This window comes from Zootoca vivipara, chromosome 5 (assembly GCF_965207765.1).
Source record: "Zootoca vivipara chromosome 5, rZooViv2.hap1.1, whole genome shotgun sequence".
NCBI classification, from domain to species: domain Eukaryota; kingdom Metazoa; phylum Chordata; class Lepidosauria; order Squamata; family Lacertidae; genus Zootoca; species Zootoca vivipara.
In genome coordinates this window covers 11,756,123-11,782,340 of record NC_142588.1, presented here as the reverse complement: position 1 = coordinate 11,782,340, position 26,218 = coordinate 11,756,123, and the positions used below count along the sequence as shown (strand labels likewise).

The window sequence follows — 26,218 nt, the reverse complement described above, 5'->3', positions numbered from 1 at the left end:
GCCATCATTGCAAGAGAGTTGTGACGTTTTAACATTGATATTGCAGCACTTCAAGAAACTTGAAGAGCAGGAGAGGGACAACTGAAGGAAGGAAAAGGAGGCTACACTTTCTTCTGGAAAGGTCTACCTGAACAAGAAAGTCAAATACATGTAGTAGGCTTTGCTATCAAAAATCATCTTGCGAAGCTCTTGTAAGAAGTCCCTACAGGCCTTAATGAGTGACTTTCAACCCTTCAAATAAAACTCACCAAAAACCAATAGGCTACTATTCCAAGTGCTCATGCACCAACACTGGATGCCAATGGAGACATTAAAGAAAACAATTTACTCTCAGCTGGATGCCATCCCATCAGAGACACCTAAGGAGGATATCCTCCTGGGTGATTTTAATTCAAGAGTCGGGCAAGATTTCAATCTGTGGCCTGTGAATATTGGTAAGGAAGGAAATGGCAACAGCAACCAAAATGGAATCTTACTTTCGACTATACAGTATGTGCAGCGCACAACCTTATTATTACAAACACACTCGTTTTGACAAAATAAATAAATTTATAAAGCCCAAGTTATCTGGAAGACTGTATTCCCTCATACCAACCTTCCCGGGTTTTGAGATCTTCAGGAGAGGCCCTTCTCTTGGTCTCACCACCCTCACTGGCATGCTTGGTAGGGATGCGGGAAAGGGGCTCCTCACTGGTGGCTGCTCCCAGAACTACCTCCCTGGAGAAGCCAGACTGGCTCCTTCCTTGCTGTCTGTCCTCCTGCCAGCAGTTGCAGACCTTCCTATTCCAACCGGCCTTTGGGAACTGACTGCTTTTCATAGGCAAAGCCGGGTGGGCAACTGTCTCCACCTAAATCAAGTAAATAAATAAAAATAATTAACTAAAAGTAGAAATTGTAGAAAGATCTTGACAGATTTTTCTGAGCAGCTGGGGTCAAACGAAAGTAATTTAAAACAACTGTTGTTGAGATATTTCATTCCGAATCTGTTAGACAGAGCCGGACAGAGGTTGACAGGTGGGTGTCCTGCCTACGCCGATGGTGCTTTTAATGAAAAAGGTAGTGCCATGCTGTTCTTATTGTAATAATCTGTATGTTTTCAATAGATCATCACACACACACACACACACACACACACACACACACGGAGAGCAGACCCTGCAACTATCCGTATTTTCCAAGGACAGTCCCGGATTTACAGAAGCCATCCCGGTTTCTGATTTGATCCCGGAATGTCCTGCTTTTCATCAGAGAAATGTTGGAGGGTATGACACAGGAACAATAATTTAAAAGCAAATGTACATATGTTGGATTGCTTTTTAATGATTGTTTCCTCCCTGTCCATGTTTTTAGCCTCCCTTATTTTTATCAGTAAGCTGCCTTGAATCCCTGTAAGGGGAAAAAGGCATAAATAAGTAACAACAACAACATCTCATATTAAGACAACTGGATAGATTTACTTCTCCCCCCTCTCATGTTTTTAGTTTCCCTTATTTTATATCATCTGCCTCGAGTCTCTGTGAAGGGGGAAAGGCAGGGTATTAATAAATACGTAATAATAATAATAATAATGATAATAATAATAATATAATTTCATATTAAGACAGCTGGTTGCGTTTACTCCCCACCCCATGTTTTTTAGCTGCCCTTATATTATCTGTCAGCGGCCTTGACTCCCTGTGAAGAAGGAGTTGGAAAGGCAAGGTAGAATTAAATAACAGTACTGTAGAATAATAATAACACCACGCATTAAGACAACTGAATGGGTTTGCTCCACCCCTCCCTATGTCTCCAGCCGTCTTTTTTATTTCATCCTTGAGTCCCTGAGAATACTGGCGGTAATAATAATAATAAAATTCTCAGCAGGACAACCTGGGCGGGTTTGCTCTACCCTTCATAGCTCTATGCGCGCGGTCCTTCCCTGCCGCCGGGTAAGGAAGCGGTGGAGGCCGCAAAAAAGAAGCGCCGCTTTCGACGCCCGTGACGTCATTTACGCGACGGCGGCGGCTGTCTGTTTGACGGTGTACCTGCCGGCCGCCCAGAAGGATGGAGCCTCCGAGTCCGGACGGAGCGCGGCACTCGGGGCCGGCGGGCGCCAGGTGAGGAAAGGGGGGAAGGGCGTCTGGGGAGGAAAACGCCCCCCCCCAAGTCATATAATAGACCTGCCTCGGTGGGGGTGGAGAGAGCCGGTAGCGCGATGGGCCGGCGCTTCTGTCTGATAACCGGAAGGTGGGCGGTTCGAGCCCACTCAGGGCAGGATTTTCTGCATCGCGGGGGGTGGGTTGGACTAGATGACCCACCAGGGAACCCGCCCCCTTCCATCTCCTCAAGTTGTACGATTCTAAGCGGAGGATGGGTGGGTGCAGTAGTTGAAATCCCTGCATCACGGGGGTTCGACTAGATGACCCCCTGGGGACCCCTCCACAACTCTACGGTTCTGTGAATCGGAACCGCCCCCCCCCGCCAACCCACTAGGGTGGCTGGGCGAGGGGCGCGTCTGCCCCGGAGCTCTTCCAAGGGAGGGCGCTTGAGGGACCCGTGTTGCTCTGTGAGGACAAAACGTTTGAGTTAAATGATGCCTCCTCTGCTAGGAGACCTGTGCTGGGGAACCCGCCTGCATTGCCCTGAATCCGGCACTGCTCTGTAGGTGGGTGAGACCCTGTCAAGGAAGCAGCAGGGTATAAATTTATTACATATATCTATTTATCTCATAAAGTTCACACACCACTTGATAAAGCGGTTCACAAAAAGCGATTCTCTTAAGATGACTTTCATGCACGGCGGGCTGCCCTGCCACACTCCTACTTTTTAAGCAGCTGCTTTCTTGACTTCCTTTTTTTTATTCCAGAAAACAGTTATTGGACCTGCCCTGGGAAGACATCCTCTTCCCACATGTTCTCTCGTATCTCCCTCTGAGGCAACTCCTGAGCCTGCAGAGGGTCAGCAAGGCATTTCAGTCTCTAATCCAGCTTTACCTCACCAACATGCGCTGCTTTGATTCTAGGCAGGTATGGGTAATAGTGTGCATGTAGTAAGAATGTGTGCATTCAGTCACATGGCAGAGTGAGTGTGGGGCTGGTTGTTATATTCAAAACAACAACAACAACACAGAAACAATTTAGAAAAAGCAACACCATCACTATCTGCCGCACTTTGTGAAATTAGTAGTAGGTGCTTGGATCAAACTCTCTGGTTTCTCAATTAGTGTTGGGAATAAGTCAGTGTAGGATAAGAGTTAATATTCCTGGTGCTGAACCTTTGAGCTTCAGCAGTGAGTTTGTTCAATAACTGATCCTGGGCAAGAAAGAATTTCAAGCCTAGCTGTGCAGAAGAAAGCAGGGTGGCACAAGAGACAATTTATTTCTAGGAGAAATAAACTGATCTGATCCTTATTCTACCAGATTTTTGATGTAAAATATAGCTTGAAAGTTAATAGTTTTACAGGGATATTTGGTCATATAGAATTTTTTTATTTTATTATTTTCTATTTGTCATTGTCCCCTTGCGGGAACAACGAAATTACTCGGTTGCTACATCCACTCAGATAAAGCATTCCGCATAATCCAAAATTACAAAAGCTAATTAAAAACAGTAAATATACTACAAAATAACAAGTAAAATAAGATGACTTCAAAGTCCGGGCTTTCCATTTAAGGCCAAAATTGCTCTAGAGAAGAAACTGTTCCTGAGACGGCTCGTTCTTGCCTGCATTGTTCTATATCTCCGTCCCGATGGCAGGAGCTGAAAGAAATGGTGACCAGGGTGCGTTGGATCTCTTGATATATCTAGTGCTTTTCTATGGCACCTGGTGGTGTAAATTTGTTCTAAGGTGGTGAGTGAGCAGCCAATAATGCTCTCTGCTGTTTTAATAATTCTACACAGCCCTGCTCTGTCCTGGGAAGTACAGCTTCCGTACCACACACATAAACCGTACGTGAGCACGCTCTGTATGGCACAGTGATAGAAGGCAAGCAGCAGCTTTTGTGGAAGATGGTTTTTCCTTAAAATTCTCAAAAAATACAGTCTCTGCTGCGCCTTCTTCACAAGCCCCCTTGTATTAACACTCCAGGACAGATCCTCCTGTAACTCAATGCCTAGAAACCTAAACGTTGTTACCCTCTCCACACAAATTCCGTCAATCAAGAGTGGCTGGACCTCGTTCTTCTGTCTCCTAAAGTCCACCACAAGCTCCTTAGTTTTCTTTGTGTTTATGAGCAAGTTGTTGACTCTGCACCACTCTGTCAGCCGCTCCACCTCATCTCTATACTCAGTTTCACCCTCCTTATCAGAGATGAGCCCGATCACGGTTGTGTCATCTGCAAATTTGACAACCCTATTTCTAGGGTGGGCAGCGACACAATCATATGTATAAAGAGTATAAAGGAGCGGACTAAGCACGCATCCTTGTGGTGTTCCTGTGTTAGTCCTAAGCATGTTAGACATATAAGGGCCCAACCGGACCCTCTGGGAGCGATCTGAGAGAAAGTCCAGTATCCACCCACAGAGTGATAGCGGGAGCCCCAGATTTCCCAATTTAGTTATCAGACGTTGCGGTAGAATGGTATTGAATGCCGAGCTGAAATCTACAAAAAGCAGTCTGGCGTAGCTCCCCCGCTGCTCCAAATGTGCAAGAACAGCTTGGAGGGCAATCGCCACGGCATCCTCTGTTGATCTTTTCGTTTTGTAGGCAAATTGGAATGTGTCCAATCCCTCTGGTAGGCAGGCAATGACATAATTTCGTACCAGCTTTTCAAAGCACTTCATAATTATGGGTGTAAGTGCTACTGGACGAAAGTCATTCGGATTCTCCGGATTGGATTTTTTTGGTACTGGAACAATAATAGAAGACTTCAGGCAAGATGGGACAGTAGCCTGGGCTAGGGATCGATTTAAAATCCCAGTGAAGACTCCCGCTAGTTGGTCTGCGCAGTCTCTTAAGACTCTTCCAGCTACTCCATCTGGCCCTGTAGCCTTCCTTGAGTTGATTCCCTTCAGCACCTTCCTCATCTCTCCTTCCTCCACTTTGAATACCACATTCCTTTGCACCGATGGTGGCGACGGTGGTGATGGTGGCCTAGCCTCCGCAGGTGTTGCTGCAGATGTTGCTTCAAAGCGGGCAAAAAAGACATTCAACTCCTCTGCGAGGGATGCCCCTCCCTCGTCCACCAAGGAATCTTTGGATTTTTGCCCCGTCAGTTCCTGTACACCTTGCCACACCTGCCTGGTGTTATTACTCTGTAGGTGATCCCCCAGCCGCTGTCTGTACGCCTCTTTGGCCACCCGGATACCTCTCTTTAAATCTGCTCTGGCTGAGCTGTACAGCATCCTGTTTCCACTTCTAAAAGCAGTATTTCTTGCCTTTAGCAGCCCCTGTACCTCCCTTGTTATCCAGGGCTTCCTATTTGGATAGATCTTTATCCGGCGCCTCTGTGTTACATTGTCAGTGCAGAACCTGATGTAATCCAGCACTTCCTCAGTAAAAGTCTCTATGTCCTGTTGGTTAAACACCGCCCAGTCTGTGTCATGAAAACAGTCCTGTAGCTGTTGAGATGCTTCAGCCGGCCATATTGTAATACTCCTCTTTGTTGTTGGAATCCGTTTCCTCAGTGGAATGTATACAGGAGTCAGGAGCAGGGACACGTGATCAGATTGACCCAGGTGTGCCAGCGGTTCAGCTTTATAGGCTTGCTTGACATTTGTGTACAGTCTGTCCAGAGTCCTTTCGCCCCTGGTTGCACACTTTATATGTTGATAAAATTTAGGTAGGACCACTTTCAAATCTGCTTGGTTGAAATCCCCGCATACAATAGATGCAGCCTCAGGATACTTGCATTGTTGTCTATTAACAGCATCGTGCAGGAGACCCAATGCCTCATTGATGTTCGCATCAGGTGCAATATATACTATAGTTATCAGTACTACTGTAAATTCTCGGGGGATGTAAATAGGTCTGCATTTAAGCGTCATAAATTCCACAGTTGGGGAACAATGACTAGCTATCACGGTGTGGTTTGTGCACCAGCAGTTGTTTACATATGCACACAAACCTCCCCCCCTTCTTTTACCAGAGTCCTCTGTTCTATCATGACGGAACACTGTATAGCCTGCTAGTTCTATGGCTGAGTCAGTTATAAGTGGTGTCAGCCAAGTTTCTGTAATCAGCAGAAGACAGCATTCACTCACAGTTCTCTCAGTTGCCACCCACTCACATCTATATGTGATGTGAGCATTGTGTACGTAAAGTTGGTGCTTAAATCTCCGATTATGCATATAAACTCCACAAACTGACTTAAAAAAAAGCATTCTCTAGAACTTTCTAGAAGAGTATGCTTACTTTAACGCACTTAAGCCTGTAGTTTGAACTCTCAAGAGGAGTATGCAGAGTCAAAACAGGAATAGTTACTTTATGCAAAGTAATTTTATTGGTGGCAAAGGATGGTTAAAATACTCTTGCTCCCTTCAATTTTTAATTATTATTTACAGATACTATCTGTAATTTACATCCTACCCTTTAATGCCAATTGCATTTATTAGCTCTGCAAACAAAAATTAGGGCTGGAGGAGAGCGCACAGGATTATTAAAATGCTGCAACAACCCATTTTGTCTTCTTGCCTATGGCAGGTGGGGCCAAACATTCCAAAAGCTGCATTCTGCATCCTGCTAAAAGACAATGAGGTGTTGCAACAGCTGGCAGTACAGAACTGTTCCGATTGGCTGTCTGACAAGGAGCTGCTTCCTGTGATTGGCCAGAACCACCATTTGCAGCAAATTGAGTTGAATGGCTGCGTACAGCTGAGTCGCCATGCCCTGGTGGCCATCTCTTTGAGCTGCCCCAATTTGCGCCGGCTTTCTCTGGCTCATTGCGAGTGGGTGGACAGCCTGTCCCTGCGGAGCCTGGCTGACCACTGCAAGGAGCTTGAGTCCCTGGACCTTACAGCCTGTCGGCAGCTGAAAGATGAAGCCATCTGTTACCTTGCACAGAGGTGTAACAGACTGAAGTCCCTCTCGCTGGCTGTCAACGCGAATGTGGGTGATGCTGCAGTGGAGGAGATTGCCAAAGCCTGTCCTGAACTGGAGCACCTCGACCTCACAGGCTGCCTGCGGGTCAAGAACAACTCCATTAGGTAACCGATGCACATATGGAGTGCAGCAGTTGCGTGTGTTTTTAATGCATTTATATCATGCCTTTCACCCAAATAGCTCAAGGCAAAATACAGGGTTTCATCCTCATAACAAGCCCGATAAATAGCAACTGGCTCAAGGCCACCCAGTGAGCCTTTTGGTAGGGTTATTTTTAAAACCCAAGTCTCCCCAGTTCTAGTTGGACATACTAACCACTAATCAATATAAATGCTATCCTATTACGATAGCTTCTATTCAGTTCATTGCTTATAACCACAGGTCATTCCAATACAAAACCAGGTGGGGTGGAGGAGGATAGATTTTATAAGGCAAATGAAATGAGAAATCAATTAAAAACAAGCATAAATCAATAAAAATAAATAAAACATGGAGGTCTTCTCAAATCACCTGGCATGCAGTCCTTTTTGAGCCATTTTCATGAAGGAGTAAATCACATTTTCCATTGATGGATGTATTTAAAATGCCACAAACTTTCCACAATACTTTGCAGCTTTTTTTCCTTGTGTTTCTTCTGGTTATTTTTATAGTTGTGTCCCCTCCTGTTCCACTTTTGTTCCTATAGCTTGAAGGATGTGGAAGCTCCAGCCTTTGAAACTTATATCCGTCCCACTATGTTTTAAACTTTAACCAAAAATTGCTTTTGCCTTATGTTCTCACCACGAGAGCTACATCTTTATTTTTGGAATGTGGAAGTTGACATTCTCTGTGCTGGTTTTTGGTGCTTCTTGCCCTTCGGCGGGATTCTTGGATGAACGATGATTCATTGGGACCTGTCAGTTCTAGGCAGGATCAGTTTGATTCTGACTGTTTAAATAGTGTTGTTACCCTCCTGATCCAGGGGAAAAAAGTAAAAAGTAAAACATACACTGAAAAATCAACCTTGGATTCTTTTGGCTTTTCATAAAGGCAGTAATAGTACTGGAGTTAGGGTTTGTGGAATCCTGTACCAAAAGTACAGATTCTGCAGCTTGAAGCCTACATTTCTCCAGCCGCAGTAAATGCAAATTCTACAGCATCATGGGCTTACAATTTGTTTCTACATATCATTTTGGCTGGGCCAATTTTCAGAGACCAGTGAATGGAAAGAGATTACTGGTGTTCTGAAAGGCTACTTGGAGACTTGTAGGCTAGCAGAGATAGGGGAAGCAGACATGGGGAAGAAAACCAAATACCCCTTTACTTGATTACCAGAGACTTTACTCTGCCCCTCCAAGGGTATTTACAACCACTTTTCTTTTTACGAGATAGAACGTATTCTTGTAACCTTGGGCCAGCTGACTAATTCACAGGACCACGTTCTGTCTTGAATTTCTGTATCAAAAGAACTGCAAAAACCTCACACATTGTACCTCAGTTATGTAACTTAATCCCTAATCCTTCTCTGCTATGATAGGCAGAGACAATTTGCTGGATATTATCTGGACAGTAGTAGAGATGAGGGATGGAGGTTTTTTGCTGCTAGCTGTTGAATTTCTTGCAGGATTCCTACAGACATCTGGTTGTCCACTTTGAGAACAGGATACTGGGCCATTGGCCTAATCCAGCAGGCTGCTATTATGTTCTTACCCTCCTTAAATGTTAAACCGATGGCCCCATTTCCCTACCAGCCTTGCCTACCTGTGCTGAACGTAAGAAGCTTTCTTATAACACTTTAACCAGTGTTTGATATAACTCAGTACTGTTGACTGAAACAATAACCCTGCTGTCTTGGCTCTCTTAACTGGAAATGCCCGGGATTGAATCTAGCACCTTCTGAATGCAAAATGTGTGCTTTATTGCAGTAGCCCCACCCCAGCCAATCCTAAAGGAATATCATGCTTTGGGCAACTCTGATGCTGGCAGGAGACTGCGAACTTAAAACTTCTTGCATCTTCTCTTTTGATAGGACCTTGGCAGAGTACTGCCCCAAGCTGCGTGCTCTGAAGGTGAAGCACTGCCACGACGTGGTAGAATCCAGCCTCAGCATCCTTCGCAATCGTGGTGTGGAGGTAGACGTGGAACCTCCACTACAGCGCGCCCTGGTTCTCTTGCAAGATGTAGTGGGTTTTGCCCCGTTTATCAATCTTCAGATCTAATGAAGGGAGGGCGCTGTTCAGCGGTCCCTGGTGACTGCCTGTGGGAAGACCTGTCGGATACTGCTGCTGAGGAGCTCAAGAGGCAGAGAGGGTTTACGTCTCATCCCTTCAAGCCGGGCTGGTTCTGATCTACCAATACCGCTTGTTGGGTACCTGTACGCGCATTAGAAAAACCAAACCCACTTGCATTACAATGGACAACAAGGATGTGTTTTGATGCATCCTGGCTAACAGATACATAGCATTACATTCAAGGATATTCTAGAGTTGGACTTTGGGCTTGCTGCTGTGAAGTGACTGCTGACAGCAGTTTCATTGATGTTGAACGCATTTGACTCAACTGCACTTCATGTGGACCTCCAAAGATAAAAAGGGATTTTGGGATGGGTGGGCAGAATCTATAATCACTGGAGAGTAACGTTGACAGCTGGCAATATTAGTATGACTTCCTTTCTGCTTTGAGTTGAGTGCTGGAGAAGTCCTACCACACAGATCCTTCCTTCAGGTGTGCAACTGACTGTTGTGCCCTTAAAGGCGTCAGGGTAGATATAAGAGTGCTGGTACCAGACTGCTGAGAAAAGTGGCAAATACCCTCCTGCTTTTAATGGCAAATGTGGAACACACCTGTGCTGGTGCATGTAGCTTCTTCTGTGTGTGTGTGGTTAAAGGGGTGATATTTATTAGATACTCACCTTCTCGCATCAAAGGTGAGAATTGGGTGAACGAGTGAAATTCTTAGAGCCGATCTTTTAGAAACCAGTCGGAAAATAGCTTTCTAAAAGGAAGCACACTTTTTAACTCTGTAGCAGTCATGGAAGCTAGCTTTACTGTGTTAGGCGAACGTGATCATACATTATGCACAAATGTCATATGACTTGTTATAAAACAACACAAGCAGCACACTAGCGTAGTAAACTCCTGTAAGGAAAAGGACAGAGGAGGAGAAGGAGGAGCAGCTCCTATAGTCACCATAGGCCCTGCTTCTGTATACGGAGAGTTGGATCTCAAGCATGTAAACACAAACTTCTAATTCTAAATTCCATCCCCCATATAAATAGACAGAAGGGTTTCTTCACTATTGGCTGGTAGATGGTGAGAAAACGGCTAAAACGAGTACCCAAGCAGAAGGCATGTGATGGACTTGAGTGGCCCTTAGTGGAATTTATATTTCCTGGCTGGCTTGAGACTGATGTACGTTCTCTTCATTTCTTCACTCTCTGCCTTTTTGATATCCTTGTATCGTTCCCCTTTTGTGCTTACTACCTGATTGTCAATGTAGCGAATCATCTTCTTGGGAGCCTAAGGGCAAAGAACGAAAACAGAAGTTGAGTTGCTTTCCAATCTGAATGGGCTGTTTCTTTGTGAATTGGTTGGTGGAATAGTGCAGTAATAATTTGTGCAATAAATTAACTAACGAAAGGCTCCTGGGAGCTCAAGATGACCCATCCACAGTGGAGACTGGCTGCTACATCTTTGCATGACTCACTGGAAGCTTGAAAGACCAGAACACACGGCCTCTGCTGGGAATTTGGCTGTGGTTGCATTATTTAATGACCTACAAGACAGAGACACAGCAGAATCTGCTGTTTAAGCAAAACGTGTGCTCAGAAGAGTGACATACATAGGGAAATGGCCTCTCTTCATGCGGAGTGTCTTCAATTTCAGTGCAAAAAAATGTGCCTGTTATACTTGGGGGGGATACTATACTGCATGTAAAGGACGTGTTCCAAAAGGGCTGCTGTGTTTAGACAGGAATTCATTTGGGGGGGGCATCCTCTTCGGGGTTACAGTAACTTAAGATGTAGAGCTACACATCTTGCTGTATTCTGGAAGGGCAGGGACAGTACTTGAGTGATACACTCTGACAGATCACCATAAAAAGAGGGTAGCTTGCAGGATGTAACTGGATTCCCTTGCTTGAAGTTATTTGCTTTTATGAACAGTTCTGGAGGACATCAAATTTGTGATCTCACTTAACAAAGGGACTGAGGCATGTTGGACTATGTGGACTATTTGTTTTTCATAGTAACCCCCCCCCCCCAAAAAAAATCCTGTGATATGAAACCTGGCTTCTTGAGTTCATGGAATCGCTGCAGAGCAAATTGCTTTTTACTACCATTTATTTGCAAGACCCCTACAAAACGTGCCTGTCCCAGAGATTCCTTTCTAAAGCAATTGTATTTCTGGAAAAGCATGGCACTATCAGATTTCAGTGCCTGGATGAATGCTTACTGAGATCTACTATTGCCAAATCCTGTGTGTACATAAAATAGCCCCAATGACAATGACATCTGTTGCAGTTTACTAAAAATAAACACAAAGGCTAGCAATAGTCTGGTGCTAGAGACGTTGAGATGGGGGTTGATGCAACTTTTTATGCTGTTGTCCACCCCCTAGCTCTGAGTGGCAAATCTGCTCTAAAACCATTCATCTACTTTTTGCTGGTTCCAGGTTACATTGCCCACAGTTTGTCTGCCCGACCTCAATCCACTGTAAATAATGATACGGAGGAGTGAGGCTGGGTTATAAATGTTCTTTCCCCTATTTCAGCTATCGGCTTGCATACATTTGTGTTGTTTACCTCTTTGGGGGGTGCTGGCCTGTGTGTTTTCTGATCCTCTTCATTATCTACCATCATGTACCTAAAACACACAAGAAAGGCACAAAGCGCTCTCGAGAGGTGGGTCTTTTGGGAAAGTGCAAAACACTTTGCTGATGGAAAGTTTCCCCTTCTTCCTTTGGAGAAAAGTTCCCACCCTGTTGATTTTAAAGTTTGTTATACAGATGACACCCCCTTTCCCACATGGCAGAGCCATATGTGCGATCTACAGATAACTTACATTTAGCAGCCAGTAATGCTGTGTAGTGCTGATTCCATTGACTCTTCTGGGGTAAGGTTGCAGAGGAAACAGCATATAGATTTTTAAATAAAAATGCCTCCGCAAAGCTTTGTGGCTGTACATTTTGCTATTGTCTCCCCCACTAGGTCCTGCTGTACAGAAGTAAGTATTTTGATAATCTAAGATCAAATGTACATACTTTCAGAGAGATGTAACCCTCTTCTTGATAGTACAGCTGGACCTGTTTTCTCCCCTCATATTGTTCAGTTTTCTTTCCAGACACAGAAATTCAATACATCGGAAATACAGTGCGGCTTGCACTATAAAGAGAGCCCAACAGGGAATTGGGAACAAACCCAACTCCTTTCTCTTGACCGAGACCCATTTAATACAGTCCAGCAGGTGCAGGATGCTTAGAAAGTGATTTTGTTTGAAATCCATCGGTTAATTTACCTATTTCATCAGCCTGGATAGCTCATCTGGTTAGAGTGTGGTGCTGATAATGCCAAGGCTGCAGGTTCAATCCCTGTATGGGACAGCTGCATATTCCTGCATTGTGGCAGTGGCGCCCACCCTATGGAACACCCTCCCACCAGATGTCAAGGAAATAAACAGCTACCTGACTTTTAGAAGACATCTGAAGGCAGCCCTGTTTAGGGAAGTTTTTAATGTTTGATGTTTTATTGTGTTTTTAATATCCTGTTAAAAACTGCCAAGAGTGACTGGGGAGGCCCAGCCAGATGGTCGGGGTATGAGTAATTAATAATAATAATAATAATAATTTTATTATTACAGGGGAAGGGTTTGGACTATGATTGTCAGGATCCCTTCCAACTATACGGTTCTATGAAAGCTGATGTTTGACTCTGATGTTCATTTTTGGTGTCCCGAGCTCATATCGGAAAAGCCAGAAATTGTCAGAGCTGCCTTGCGCTTCTGGGTCACACCCAGCAGTCATTTTTAGTAACATGAAACTTGGCATCTGTGCCCCCCACTCAATAACATTAAACTGCGGTAGAATAATGTACACTAATAATATTAGCACTTATGCTCTGTGTATATTTAAATCAGTATTTGCATTTGACACATCATCATCCGTGCCTGGGGTACTGCATTCAACGGGGTATAATTCACTGTTATTGTTTTATGGATGGAAAGCTGAGCATTCAGGGAACAGGCCTGGAATGTCTTATGGGGCAGACCCCATATATAATTCCTGCTGGTGGCTACAGCCCTGGCAACACTGACTCAAGAAAGCTCTTTCCCATTTACAGGTGACACACATATTTCTAGAGCTGGACTGAAAGCCAAAATCGAGCCTGACCACTTTGAACCACACTTCCCGAATTGATTTTTGTGGCTTGTTACTTACTTCTCCAAGATAAATTGCTTTAATTCACCCTGCTTGGGTGTCTTCTGGGATCTTGAAGCTTCCTGAAAGGAAAGAGCAGGACAGGAAATACAGAAGCAGAAAAACGAGAAGGTGATACTCTCATTCAGCTGTTGCCTGGGGAGTATTAACACAGCTTAAAGAATACTGGATATTTGTGAGCATCATGTGATCCCAGCAACCAGTTTCCATAACTCCTATTATGCAGGGAAAGCTGAAAGGTGCCTTGTCAAAAAGAAAAAAATTGTGATCTAAAGTTCTTGAGGTCCATCAGAGAACTATCCACCCCCCGCACCAGGTTCTAAAATGAATGTATTACATGCATGGCTGTTTAAAATCTAAAGCTTGATTATAACACAGAAGTAGGAAAATGGTATATTGTACGAGTGGGAAGGCTAAGATCAACCTGAAAGAATAGGAAATGCTGGAAGGGCTCCAATTGCATACACCGACAGATCTTGAACTAATAAACCTTTAACATTTTAAAGCAGAGCTGGGACACCTTTGTTTCATAGGCTGAGTGTGGCCCCCCTAGGTGTCTCTCTCAGGTCCTTGGAACCCTCCCTAGGCCATGCTCCTCTCCAGTCTTGCTCTGTGCTGTTCTTGTGTGATGTTTGCATGGCTGCAACACAGCCTTGGAAATGTGATACATCGTTTGCCTGGATGGAGATACATGTGTAGCAACCTCTGGCTTTCCTGGCTCTGGCACGCAGCGTATCGTACCAGAGTAGACTGGCACCTGTCACTCTGCCTGCTGTGGCCTTGCTGTGCCACCTCTGGAAGGCAGCCCAAGGAGGAATGCAGCTTGAGAGCTGAAAAGGGTCCCCCACTCTTAGTTTAAAGGATTTGTGGAGGAAACCTGTGTTCAGCGATGATAAAGAAAGCTGAATTGTGCACAGCTTCTGGACCAAAAGGTAGACCTAACAGGCTACCATTTGAATTTTGATTCCCAGCACAGGTGTAGTACTTGGCAGTTCGGTCCAGAACCACCTCTTTCACCTGGCTGAAAATGACCTGGTTTCTCCCAGCCTGCTCCCTGGCATGGCACAGCTATAGTACAATACCTGGTCCTCTCCTGCTTGGACTACTGCAATGCACTCTACATGGGGCTACAGGGTGACTCGGAAACTACAACTAATGCAGAATATGGCAAGTAACTGGTGATAGAGTGGCCACTGGGACCATATAAAACCAGTCCTGAAAGACCTACATGGCCTCCCAATACATTTCTGACCACAACTCAAAGTGTTGGTGCTGATCTTTAAAGCCCTAAATGGCCTCGGTCCAGTATACCTGAAGGAGTGTCTCCACCCCCATCGTTCAGCCCTGACACTGAGGTCCAGCTCCGAGGGCCTTCTGGCGGTTCCCTCATTGTGAGAGGTGAGGTTACAGCAGGGAACCAGGCAGAGGGCCTTCTCGGTAGTGGCACCCGCCCTGCGGAACGCCCTCCCATGAGATGTCAAGGAGATGAGGAAGTACATAAGCTTTAGAATACATCTGAAAGCAGCGTTGTATGGGAAGCCTTTTGATGTGTAATGTTTTATTTTGTTTTTATATATGTTGGAAGCTGCCCAGAGAGGCTGAGGCAACCCAGTCAGATGGGTGGGGCTTGAATAATAATAATAATAATAATAATAATAATAATAATAATAATAACCACCTGTATGGTTGTACCCAGGCTATTGAGTTGCACCTTCTCCTCTAGGATGAGCTGAGCTGCCTCTTCCAGGTTCCCCAAGGCCATGCCTAGAGCCTTTTGGGCTTGGCTCACTGTACATGATGGAAACATCTCCAGAATCACTTCCACTGGATCACCATGTATTTCCTGGTCAAGCCAAGGAAGAAACAGAAGGAATCGTAAAATTGTAGAGTTGGAAGGAACCACGAGGGTCATCTTGTCCTACCCCCTGCAATGCAGGCATTTTTTGCCCAACCTGGGGCTTGAACCCACAACCCCGAGATGTTCTAGCAACGGAGCAAACATGCATTTATTGCAACCCCGCTCCGCAAAGCAAACCCTCTCTATGTTTTTAGGGATGTAACCAGCTGCGATGTCACAGCAGACAGGAAAAAAAAGAATTTCACAAAGAAACCCACCAACCAAAGTTAGCTGAAGAGGCCACCAAAGTCCATACCTCTGCCGGGGCTCCCTTGACCGGGGAACATGACAGCCTGTTGTCCTCAGACACACTTGCTCCCTCTTCATGAACATGGGCTGTTGCTTCAGATTTTACAAGGCTCCTGCTCTGCATAGTGTTTTCTGGAAGATGCACAACACCTTTAGACACAAAAGACCCTAGCAGACCCATCTACCTGCCACTCAAAGAGAACAAGACAATTTGTACTGCCTTATTATTTATTTTTATTAAATTTTCTGTTTTACAATATAAAATATTCATTTAAACAACCTTAAAATATCATTGACTTCCTGTCTTCTCTTTCCATGGTTCATTTTGCGTAACATATTATATTTTATATAAACTAAACAATTCAGTATTCCATTATTATATGTATCCAAACTTACTATTTACACTGTTTAATTTATCTTGATGCTGCCAATGTACACAATATCCCCCCCAATATATTCAATATATGTTTTCCAATCGTCTTTAAATGTATGTTCCACTTGTTCTCTTATTCTATAAGTTAGGTCCGCAAGCTATGCATATTCCATCAGTTTCAATTGCCATTCTTCTTTGGTTGGGACTTTGCTCATTTTCCATTTTGGGGCTAACAAAACATGGGCCGCAGTAGGGCATACATAAATAACCTTTTCTGACACCTGGGAATTTCCATCTGAATTATCCTCAACGGAAAGGACTCTGGTTTTTCCTTGGGAAAGTGCTTTTCAACATTTTTTTCAATTCATTATGAATTATTTCCCAATACTCTTTTACCCTTTTACAGGTCCACTACATATGAAAGAACGTTCCCTCGACCTCATTGCATCTCTAGCACTTATCTGATTCAGTCTTATACATCTTAGCATGCCACATGAAACACTGCCTAGACAGTTTTGTATTTATACTAGACACCCTGTGTTTATAGCATAGCATATCTAAATGATGCCGAAATGGACCATGGGCCTCTCACGTACTAATGCTGCACATGTGGGTGAGGTAGCCTGGCTTAAATGAGAATTTTTGAATAGTTCACACATTAGGTAAAGGTAAAGGGACCCCTGACCATTAGGTCCAGTCGTAACTGAGTCTGGGGTTGCACGCTCATCTCACATTATTGGCCAAGGGAGCCGGTGTACAGCTTCCAGGTCATGTGGACAGCATGACAAAGCCACTTCTGGTGAACCAGAGCAGCACACGGAAATGCCGTTTACCTTCCCGCTGGAGCGGTCCCTATTTATCTACTTGCACTTTGATGTGCTTTCGAACTGCTAGGTTGGCAGGAGCTGGGATCGAGCAACGGGAGCTCACCCCGCCGCAGGGATTCGAACCGCCGACCTTCTGATCAGCAAGCCCTAGGCCACCTGTGCCCCTAGTTCATACATTAGGGCTGGGCAATGTATCAACACATTGCCTAAAATCAGTTGGAAGTCCACATTGTGGTAACGGTTCCATAATAAACAACGTGGCATTATATCACGATGTGCAAAAAATTGTGATGTGGGAAAAACCGTGAAGCTGGTCATCGCTTTTCTTGTGATTCCTTCTGCCCTGTTGCTCTCTGTACTATAAAATAACAGTTGTAACAATATGTTAAAGGAAAGTAAAAAAAAAGTGTCCATTTTAGACCCCTAAGCAGTTTCCAGAACTTTACCCCAGGTTCTCTACATAGTTACATCCTTATTGCAGATATCGTGATATATTGGTGTATCACGCTGTTTAGCAGGTGATATATCACAATGTTGGAAGCCAGACATCGCTCTGCCCTAACACACATTATGATTTGCGATATATCGACAGGTCAAAAACTCTGAAACCTATATGTCAATATGGACTTCAAACCAGTTTGGGGCGATATATCGATATATTGCTTAGCCCTACTTTAAAGCATAAGATGCCAAGTTCAACCCTTGGCATCTCCAGTTACCATCATTTATGAGTTTAATTGATTACCTGCCACCCATCCTAAGTGCCATATATTAAATACAACTTTAATATATTAATCAAGTGTTAAAAGGTCAAGCTAAATATTATTAATTGTTATTATCATTCACTGAATTTGTTGGTTGCTTTCTCTTGCCCAAGGCAACTCAAAGCGACTCACAACCCAAAAAAGATTCAAAATGGGTGGTAAAATGCCAGCTCTGCTGGGTTTTTTTGTATTCTCAAGGGCCAGGCACAGTGTCTTCCCACTGCCCACCCCCACCCCAAATCACTTTATACTAAGAAATTATGTGTGGTATCTAAGACCTTGAAGATGTATCTTAATTCCACCTCCTTTTATTCAGTGTGCTACAAGCCTTGTATTTCAGCTAGCCTCTTGGACAACACCTTTAGCCAGACAACACTGCCTGTCACTCGAGTGTTCAGCACACAACTTACGTTTACTGTGGGCTTCATGGAGCCTTTCTGAGAGAGAAACCATCATTTCACAAACGTTGCTACTGCAAGAAAAGGACAGCGCGTTATTGGCAAAGACCAGATTGAGGAGCAATTGGGAAATTTCCTCTCCCATCGCAGTAGCCCATCCAGCGAAGACACAGGTAAGGAGACTCTACTCATCACAAAACATTCCAAAATGGCAAAGGAATGCAGACCAATATAATTTGCAGCCACATGATCATTCTGAATAACCTCAGTCAAAATGCTTTGTTCAGAGCCCATTGTTTGAAATTTGCAGAACTGAAGTAGCGCTGGGGAAACCTAGAAGGACTATATGACGATGACTGTATTACGTGAGACCTCCCATAAGTTCATAAGGCATGGAAGTTCAGTAATTCCTGATGGAAAGAAGACAAAGTCCCTACCAGAGACGAATGGCAAGCTAAACTGATGGAGTACACTAAAATGGCAAAGCTGACTGGAAAACTCAGGAACCAAGAGGACAAAAAATATGGGAAAAATTATAATTTTATCTGGGAGACTACTATAAGCAAATGGAAACATTAGCAGGATTTGAAACCCACTTGTAATGTAACAAACACCATGGGTAATATGGGTTGATTTAAAATATAGAATATGGAATAATATGCAGTTGTAAATGTTGACAATAGGACCCATGGAGGGGATGGGGGGAAGTCTTGAAATTCAGAGTAATCTCTATATAGAGGCGAAACTCAGAAAATTAGAATATCGTCGAAAAGTGCATTTATTTCAGTAACGCAACTTAAAAGGTGAAACCAATATATGAGATAGATGCATGGCATGCAAAGCAAGATATGTCAAGCCTTTATTTGTTGTAATTGTAATTATTTGTTGTTAGGTGGGTCAATTATAAATAGAATGTAATTAATGAAATTTAATAGCGATGTTTATTTTGTATTATTGTAACTATTTGTTACGGCAGAGGACGAGACAGTGTTCTCGAAGCTACGAACATGAGTTTGACCAAACTGCGGGAGGCAGTGGAAGACAGGAGTGCCTGGCGTGCTCTGGTCCATGGGGTCACGAAGAGTCGGACACGACTAAATGACTAAACAACAACAACTATTTGTTTTATTACTGTGGAATTTCCAAAAGAAAGCATTTGTAAAAATTAAAAGAAAAATAAAAAATAAAAAGTTGCATTACTGAAATAAATGCACTTTTCGACGCTATTCTAATTTTCACCTGTACGCACATGCATTTGGATGTTATAAATTCGTATCTGTAAAATCAAATAAAAATGATTTTTAAAAAAGGAAGTTCAGTAATCCACCCCCCCCCCCGAAAGTTAGAACAAAAGTTCAGATCCTTGAAAGCAGGAGACTTTTGTAGGGATGACTTGCCTATTATCTAATTTTTCTCCAAATTCACCGGGGACAAAGTTGACAACAAAAGATTGACACTTGCTGTAAAATAAATAAGCTGAAATTCTTCACCACTGAAATCTAGCAAATATGAGCAGAAGGAGATCAAAGTGTTGACAACAGGAGAGCAAGACTCTGACAGGTATGGCCTAAGTGGCACATATCAGAAGAGCTCACTGAGCTGCCATTTAGTACGGCTGCACTGGGTTCAGCCCCAGGTGTGATCACATCTTTTAAAAGCAGTAACATTTACCTGTTGATTTCCGCAAAGCCAGGGATGTATGCTCCCATCATTTCCATAAAGGTGTCCATGTCAAAGTTCTCTTCAAACAACTCATGGGATCCAAGCCCTTCCAGAACACTTGCCATGTAGGAGAAAACAATGTCATCCAGACCACTGGGGGGGAGGAAAGCAAAGCAAAAAGATTCTAGAAACCAGACAACTTCCATTTGCTTGTTCACCACACCCTGTTGGATAAAAGCCACCCGATTCCTTAATGAAAATGGAACAATAAAAAATAGTGGCACTCATTTTTGATATGTTGTTAAAGCGACCCAAACATTTTGAATCTTGTGAACATTGTGCTTTGTTAAGTCACTATTCAATAAGCACTGTGCAGTTTTCTCTCCACCCCAGTCAGATTGGTGAAATGTGAGGGATGATGGGAGCTGAATTGCAACATTAACTGGAGGGCCACAGATCTCCCAGCCCTGCTCTGAACTCTTCACTGTCAGCCAGGTATCTCCAGAGAGGACCGAGAACGAAACCTGCCTGAGAGTCAGCGTAGACCAAGGCTTCCCAAAGTTGGTTCTCCCACTGTTTTTTTGGACAACAACTCCCATCACCCCTAGCTAGCTGGAAAGGTGGTCAGGGATGGTGGGATTTGTAGCCCCCAAAACAGCTGGAAACCCAAGTTTGTAAAATCCTGCCATAGACAATACTGGACATGATTGACTAATTCTATGAGGCAGCCTATTAAGTCCCGATGGAAAAGCTTTTGCTGCAGCCAGGAACACATCTATTTTTAACAAAAGAAAACCTTTGACCTTGCTCTGAAGGTTGGTGTGGGAATGAGCCTGGTTCCAAGACAAAGGCAAAGCCAGAAATTAAAACTGGAAATCCATCTTCAACAGTCTCTTCATCCTGAAGAGTAATTCACCATTTCCTGCCTGCTCCCCTGTTCTGCAGCCCCAAGAATGGAAATTTTAAAAATAACTATTTAAAATATCCACATCAATGATTACTTACAGTTCACGGAAATGGAAGCTGAGGGATACTACTTCCACATGAGCTTAAAGGTTGGCTCAGAAATGTACAGATATGCTGTTTATGTAAAATACTGGGTTTGCCATAATTTGTGTGTCTATAAAATTATGATTTTTCATTTTTTAAAGGAAAGAGTCTGACCTTTCCTGAAGTCCAGAATGCCAGGTAAGGTATAACAGAAGGAAAGCTCTCTGTTGAAGAATGGAGAGGGGAACAGATAATTATTTTGACACTTAAGCTTCCCCCATGAGCTATATGACAATTATGCAACTGTTTTTCTACTGTAGGCACTCATAGCAATTAACAAATTATTAATAAAATTTTACATTCACCATTAATGATGCTATCATCTGACATCTATGAGTACAGCTAAAGACTGAGGAGTACCTATGGAAGTAGAAGGACCAATGTGCCATGACGACATTGCAATGCTGTGCGTAAGACCCTCTTTGAAAAACATCAGAGGGAAAGGAAAGGAGAAAAGGAGGTTGCATCCATGAATTAATTTGTTTACACATCCAGCTTACTCAACCATAACAACTTGTTAAAATTATATACTCCATCACTAATTTTCTACAAAAACAAAACATATCACCCCCCCCAGTGCTACAGCAAGCCAATTTTGGCTTTGATCCAGTACAGTAACTAAAAATAGTCAAATTCATTCAGTAGCACCTTAAAGATCAACTAAGTTTACGAAAGCTCATACCAAAATAAAAACTTAGCTGGTCTTTAAGGTGCTACTGAAGGAATTTTTTTATTTTGTTTCGACTCAGACCAACACGGCTACCTACCTGTAACTAAAAATAGTCATTACGTAAGGTTTGTGGTTCAAATCCCCGTGACAGGGTGAGCTCCCGTTGTTCGGTCCCTGCTCCTGCCCACCTAGCAGTTTGAAAGCACGTCAAAGTGCAAGTAGATAAATAGGTACTGCTCCGGCAGGAAGGTAAATGACGTTTCCGTGCGCTGCTCTGGTTCGCCAGAAGTGGCTTGGTCATGCTGGCCACATGACCCGCAAGCTGTCTGCGGACAAACGCTGGCTCCCTCGGCCTATAGAGTGAGATGAGCGCCGCAACCCCAGAGTCGTCCACAACTGGACCTAACGGTCAGGGATACCTTTACCTTTAAGGTTTGTAGTTTCAGAAGAAGGAAGCCCTTCCCATAAACTGGATTTGGAACTGAAATATCACCATAAGGGTCCCAGGGACACAAAGGCTAGTAGATGCCAGCCCACTCTGTAAGGCAGTTGTGACATACAGTACCGCAAATGAAAATCCACACCGTGAAAATCCATACCATGGAAAACGTGGCACGCTTCTGTATGGCTGTCCTAGACCCAAAGTGAGATAAAACATACCTCAAGTCAGCACCCGGGATATGATTCTGGATGAAGACTGACAAACTATCTTGGATTATTCTCTCCGGCTGCATTTCCTTTGAGGAGTGGGTGCTGGGGAAGAAAGAGCACACACAGAGAGAATTTCAAAGTGCAAACCAACACGAGCTCCAATGCGTAATGCTGAATTTGCAGGCCAAAATATGCAGATCAAGGCGCCGCTCAAGTTATTTTGTACTGTACTGAGTCGATACAGGCATTTCCCAGCAAAGGCAAGTCCCCCCCCCCCCCATTCTGAAAGTGCCAAGAAAGATCACAGGCCCCAGCAGTTCTTCCCTGGTGAAGCTACCGATTTTGAGCCACGGCCTCAGGTGAAGGAGAAGTGGAATATTCCAGTCAATAACTCAGCTTAGATCCAAATTCTGCATGATCAATGCACGAGGGCATTTAGCACATGGACAGGCAAACTAAGGCCCAATTGCCTTCTAAATCCGGCCCGTGGACGGTCTGGGAATCAGCGTGTTTTTACATGAGTAGAATGTGTCCTTTTATTTAAAATGCATCTCTGGGTTATTTGCGGGGCATAGGAATTCGTTCACCCCCCCCCCAAATATAGTCCAGGCCCCCACAAGGTCTGAGGGACAGTGGACTGGCCCCTTGCTGAAAAAGTTTGCTGACCCCTGATTTAGCATACCAGGTGGGTTTTCTCTCTTAAGCCACCAGGAGTCAGGATCAGGATCATGCCCCACTGCATGCAACAACAACAACAACAATTATTTATTATTATTTACACCCCGCCCATCTGGCTGGGTTTCCTCAGCCACTCTGGGCAGCTCCCAACAGAATATTAAAAACATGATAAAACATCAAACATTAAAAACTTCCCTAAACAGAGCTGCTTTCCGATGTCTTCTAAAAGTCAGATAGTTGTTTATTTCCTTGACATATGATGGGAGGGCATTCCACAGGGCGGATGCGAATACTGGGAAGGCCCTCTGCCTGGTTCTCTGTAACCTCACTTTTTGCAGGGAGGGAACTGCCAGAAGGCCCACGTAGCTGGACCTCAGTATCCGGGCTGAACAATGGGGGTGGAGACGCTCCTTCAGGTATACCCGAGTGTCTAGGAATACAATCCTTTCCCAGTCTCCTGTTGATAAGCACCCCCACCCCCACCACGGGCACCAATAGTACTTGGTGTGTGATTTTCATCAGGAAAACGTTACATAAATCCCCTCCTCCCTTGAGTCTCAATCCTGCCTGCAATTTATTTAGCCATGGGCGGGCTTTGTAAACAATGCTGGGTAGAATGAAAGAGGGACTTGAACCCACAGCTCACCACCGCAACCTATAAATGAAAATGCTTTAGGGACAAAACTGCGAAGTAGGAATAGCACATTCAAGCATTTGTTTTTGCTGGGCTCGTATTGGGATGATGTGATTAGAGCTGTCAAAGGCTCCATACGTAATCATTTACGTTCCAGATGTTCCGGAATAATGGCAATGATCTGTCTTGGCGCACGGCGGCAAGTATATCCAATGGAAAGGAAGGAGTACCAGGGGAGTAAGCGCATTGATACGAATGAATGGCATTTAACTAAAACCAGGTGTAGATATGTGCAAGTACCACAACGGTAAGAAGGATTTTGCGTCCTGCACTGTAAAGAGTGCCATAGAATACTTTCCCTAGCGTGGCAGTGAAGTCATGCAGGCAGGGGGGAGAGAAAGGTTCTCACCAACTTGGTTTCTGCATGTCAGGCTGCCGTGAAAAGGAACTAAAAGAGAAGCAATTTACAAATATGAAGGACAGCAAGACCATAAAGATGCTGGATGTTTCTGCAGTCTTTTGCAAACACACACACACACACAAACAATTTTCATAATATTAATAACCGCCAAAGAGATGTGTGCTTTTGTAATAATTTGGAAAGGGTGTCTGAGCAGCCTCTGAGCATCTTTCGCCCAGGCAGGGTGGGGGAGGCTCCATCCTGCCTGGGAGAATAGGGACGGGAGCCATCATTAGGCCAAGTAGGCAACAGACCTCGGAGAGGCGCTGCACAGGCCTTCAAGGGGCGCGGTTTTAGGCAAACTAGTTTTCTTTTGCGTTTGAGAAAGGCAATTTAAGATCGAGGCACTACTTTTTCTTGCCATTTAAAATAAACTTTGCAGCTTCAAGTTTTCATTCCGCCCCTCACCTGACTTTGAAAATCTAAGTTAGCAGGGGAGGAGGGTTCGGATGGGTGCGCGCGCGCGCAAGTATTTAGCCTCGCCTAGAGCGCAAAACAGCCCCGGCACTGATGCTGCCAGGAGAGCAGCAGGGGACTCCGCCGGAGGGTGAATGCACTCTGCCCACGCTCAGGAGGCGGCGCAAAACGACGACGACGACAAGCAGCTAAAGTAAAGGGCCTCGGGCAACACTCACTAGGGGCGTGCCTCTCTGTAAGTCTGTCTGTAGGTCTGTCCGCCGGGCGACCTGCGCGCCTCCTCCGCCCGCTCCCGCGTAGAGATGTTGAAAGAATCACGTGGCTCCGAATCCTCCTTCATCCCAAAGTGGGAGGAGGAGGAGGATGTGGTCCAGATTAGCATCACTGCGCATAGACTTAGAAATGCAGACTGATCATTCGCATCCGAATAGGAGACTTCCTGGTAACTTCTGAAGACTCACTCGCTCTTTCTTCTGTCATGCGCCTTCCTAGTGGGCTGCTAGCTAGCGTGTATATATTGCAAGTTCAAATTGGATTGGCACATGTGAATAAATAAATCCAGTAAATCAATACAAAATACTTAACTGAAAGTTGAAATGATCAGATTTATTTGAAACTGAAACGCTCACTGAAGTCGCTTGGATGGTGTTGCCAGGCTTTGACTCCGAACCTGAACCAGGGAAGCTACACCATGAGAAAGGAGAAGGAAGGAACTCATCAAAGAACAATTAGAAGAGTTGAACATAGCAGACCAAGTAAAAGAGGCAGAAATGTTTTACCCCACCACAAAAAAGGCTCTGCTCCTTTCTCCTGCTCAGCCATCATGCACCAAGTAGAGTGGCCAGTACCTTGTGGAGAATAAAGACCTGGCAAAGGTCGACAATGGCAAGGGAGCATTGCTTCAGTAGGTATGCTTACTAAGTGTACACAGAAAAACTGCCCTGGGCAAACAGGAGGAATTTTAGAAGGTTTTCAGCAAATCAAAGAAAACTTGTTTTAGTTTAGATTTTTAAAATATAATTTTGCAAAATATACTCACTAGTTGCAGATCCTCCAAGTGTCCCTATTTTTGAGGATCAGTCACAGATTCACAGAAGTCATTCTGGTTTTCTGGTTTGATCCCAGAATGTCCCTATTTCCATCCCTATTTTCCCTGGAGAAAAGTTGGAGGGTGTGGAGTTATGCAACCCCTGAGCTGAAGAGATAAGTAACTATGCAACCTTTAGAAGACATCTGAAGGATGGCGCTTAACAGATTAAAGTTGAATCCGGACAAAAGTACTGTTCTTGGGGGACAGGGGGCGGGCTGGTCCTAAATGGTGTAACTGTGCCCCTGAAACACCAGATGTGCAGCCTGGGAGTCATTTTGGACTCTCAGCTGTCCATGAAGGCGCATGTCAATTCTGTGTCCAGGGCAGCTGTCTACCAGCTCCATCTGGTATGCAGGCTGAGACCCTACCTGCCTGCAGACTGTCTTGCCAGAGTGGTGCATGCTCTGGTTATCTCCCGCTTGGATTACTGCAATATGCACTACATGGGGCTACTTTTGAAAGTGACCTGGAAACTACAACTAATCCAGAATGCAGCAGCCAGACTGGTGACTGGGAGTGGCTGCCGAGACCTGGAAGACCTACATTGGCTCTCAGTACGTTTCTGAGCACAATTCAAAGTGTTGGTGCTGACCTTTAAAGCCCTGAACCACCTTGGTTCAGTATCCCTGAAGGAGCATCTCCACCCCATTGTTCTGCCCAGACACTGAGGTCTAGCTCCGAGGGCCTTCTGGCAGTTCCTTCACTGTGAGAAGTGAAGTTACAGGGAACCAGGCAGAGGGCCTTCTCAGTAGCGGCGCCCACCCTGTGGAATGCCCTCCCATCAGATGTCAAGGAAATAAACAGCTACCCTACTTTTAGAAGACATCTGAAGGCAGCCCTTTTTAGGGAAGTTTTTAATGTTTGAAGTTTTATTCTGTTTTTAATGTTCTGTTGAAAGTCACCCAGAGTGGCTGGGGAAACCCAGCCAGATGGGCGGGGTAGAAATAATAAATTATTATTATTATGAAGG

At 44.4% G+C, this 26,218-nt stretch overlaps 2 protein-coding genes across 4 annotated transcripts; one reads left to right on the top strand and one right to left on the bottom strand.

The window, feature by feature from the left end:
• The first annotated feature begins 1,860 nt into the window (after window positions 1–1,860).
• FBXL15 (F-box and leucine rich repeat protein 15) lies at window positions 1,861–12,162 on the top strand. The gene is made up of 4 exons (XM_035138303.3): window positions 1,861–2,096; window positions 2,846–3,005; window positions 6,620–7,122; window positions 9,027–12,162. Exons 1-4 carry the CDS (start codon window positions 2,044–2,046, stop codon window positions 9,214–9,216), a joined length of 906 nt encoding a protein of 301 aa, XP_034994194.1. The 5' UTR covers window positions 1,861–2,043; the 3' UTR covers window positions 9,217–12,162.
• Window positions 10,020–24,544, bottom strand: CUEDC2 (CUE domain containing 2). Of its 3 annotated transcripts, none has more exons than XM_035138304.3 (9): window positions 24,377–24,544; window positions 21,979–22,071; window positions 19,608–19,751; window positions 17,949–18,010; window positions 15,582–15,706; window positions 15,107–15,271; window positions 13,429–13,490; window positions 11,798–11,858; window positions 10,020–10,515 (listed from the first exon to the last, which is right to left on the bottom strand). In XM_035138304.3, the coding sequence occupies exons 1-9, from the start codon at window positions 24,538–24,540 to the stop codon at window positions 10,369–10,371; spliced, it is 1,023 nt and encodes a 340-aa protein (XP_034994195.3). In that variant the 5' UTR covers window positions 24,541–24,544; the 3' UTR covers window positions 10,020–10,368. The 3 variants fall into 3 exon arrangements, with proteins under 3 accessions (XP_034994195.3, XP_034994197.3, XP_088526198.1); XM_035138306.3 differs by having other exon boundaries at window positions 17,949–18,007; window positions 24,377–24,521; XM_088670072.1 differs by having other exon boundaries at window positions 24,150–24,470.
• Window positions 24,545–26,218: the final 1,674 nt, after the last annotated feature.

Bases quoted from the DNA above. Each gene is read 5' to 3' on its own strand.
- FBXL15 (XM_035138303.3), top strand. From the start codon at position 2,044: ATGGAGCCTCCGAGTCCGGACGGAGCGCGGCACTCGGGGCCGGCGGGC. The intron at 2,097-2,845 runs GTGAGGAAAGGG...TTTTTATTCCAG, and splicing joins TCGGGGCCGGCGGGCGCCAG to AAAACAGTTATTGGACCTGC. The intron at 3,006-6,619 runs GTATGGGTAATA...TGCCTATGGCAG, and splicing joins GCTGCTTTGATTCTAGGCAG to GTGGGGCCAAACATTCCAAA.
- CUEDC2 (XM_035138304.3), bottom strand. From the start codon at position 24,540: ATGCTAATCTGGACCACATCCTCCTCCTCCTCCCACTTTGGGATGAAG. The intron at 15,707-17,948 runs GTAAGTTGTGTG...TGCATCTTCCAG, and splicing joins CCATGAAGCCCACAGTAAAC to AAAACACTATGCAGAGCAGG. The intron at 13,491-15,106 runs GTGGTTATTATT...CTTTCCTTTCAG, and splicing joins GCCTGGGTACAACCATACAG to GAAGCTTCAAGATCCCAGAA.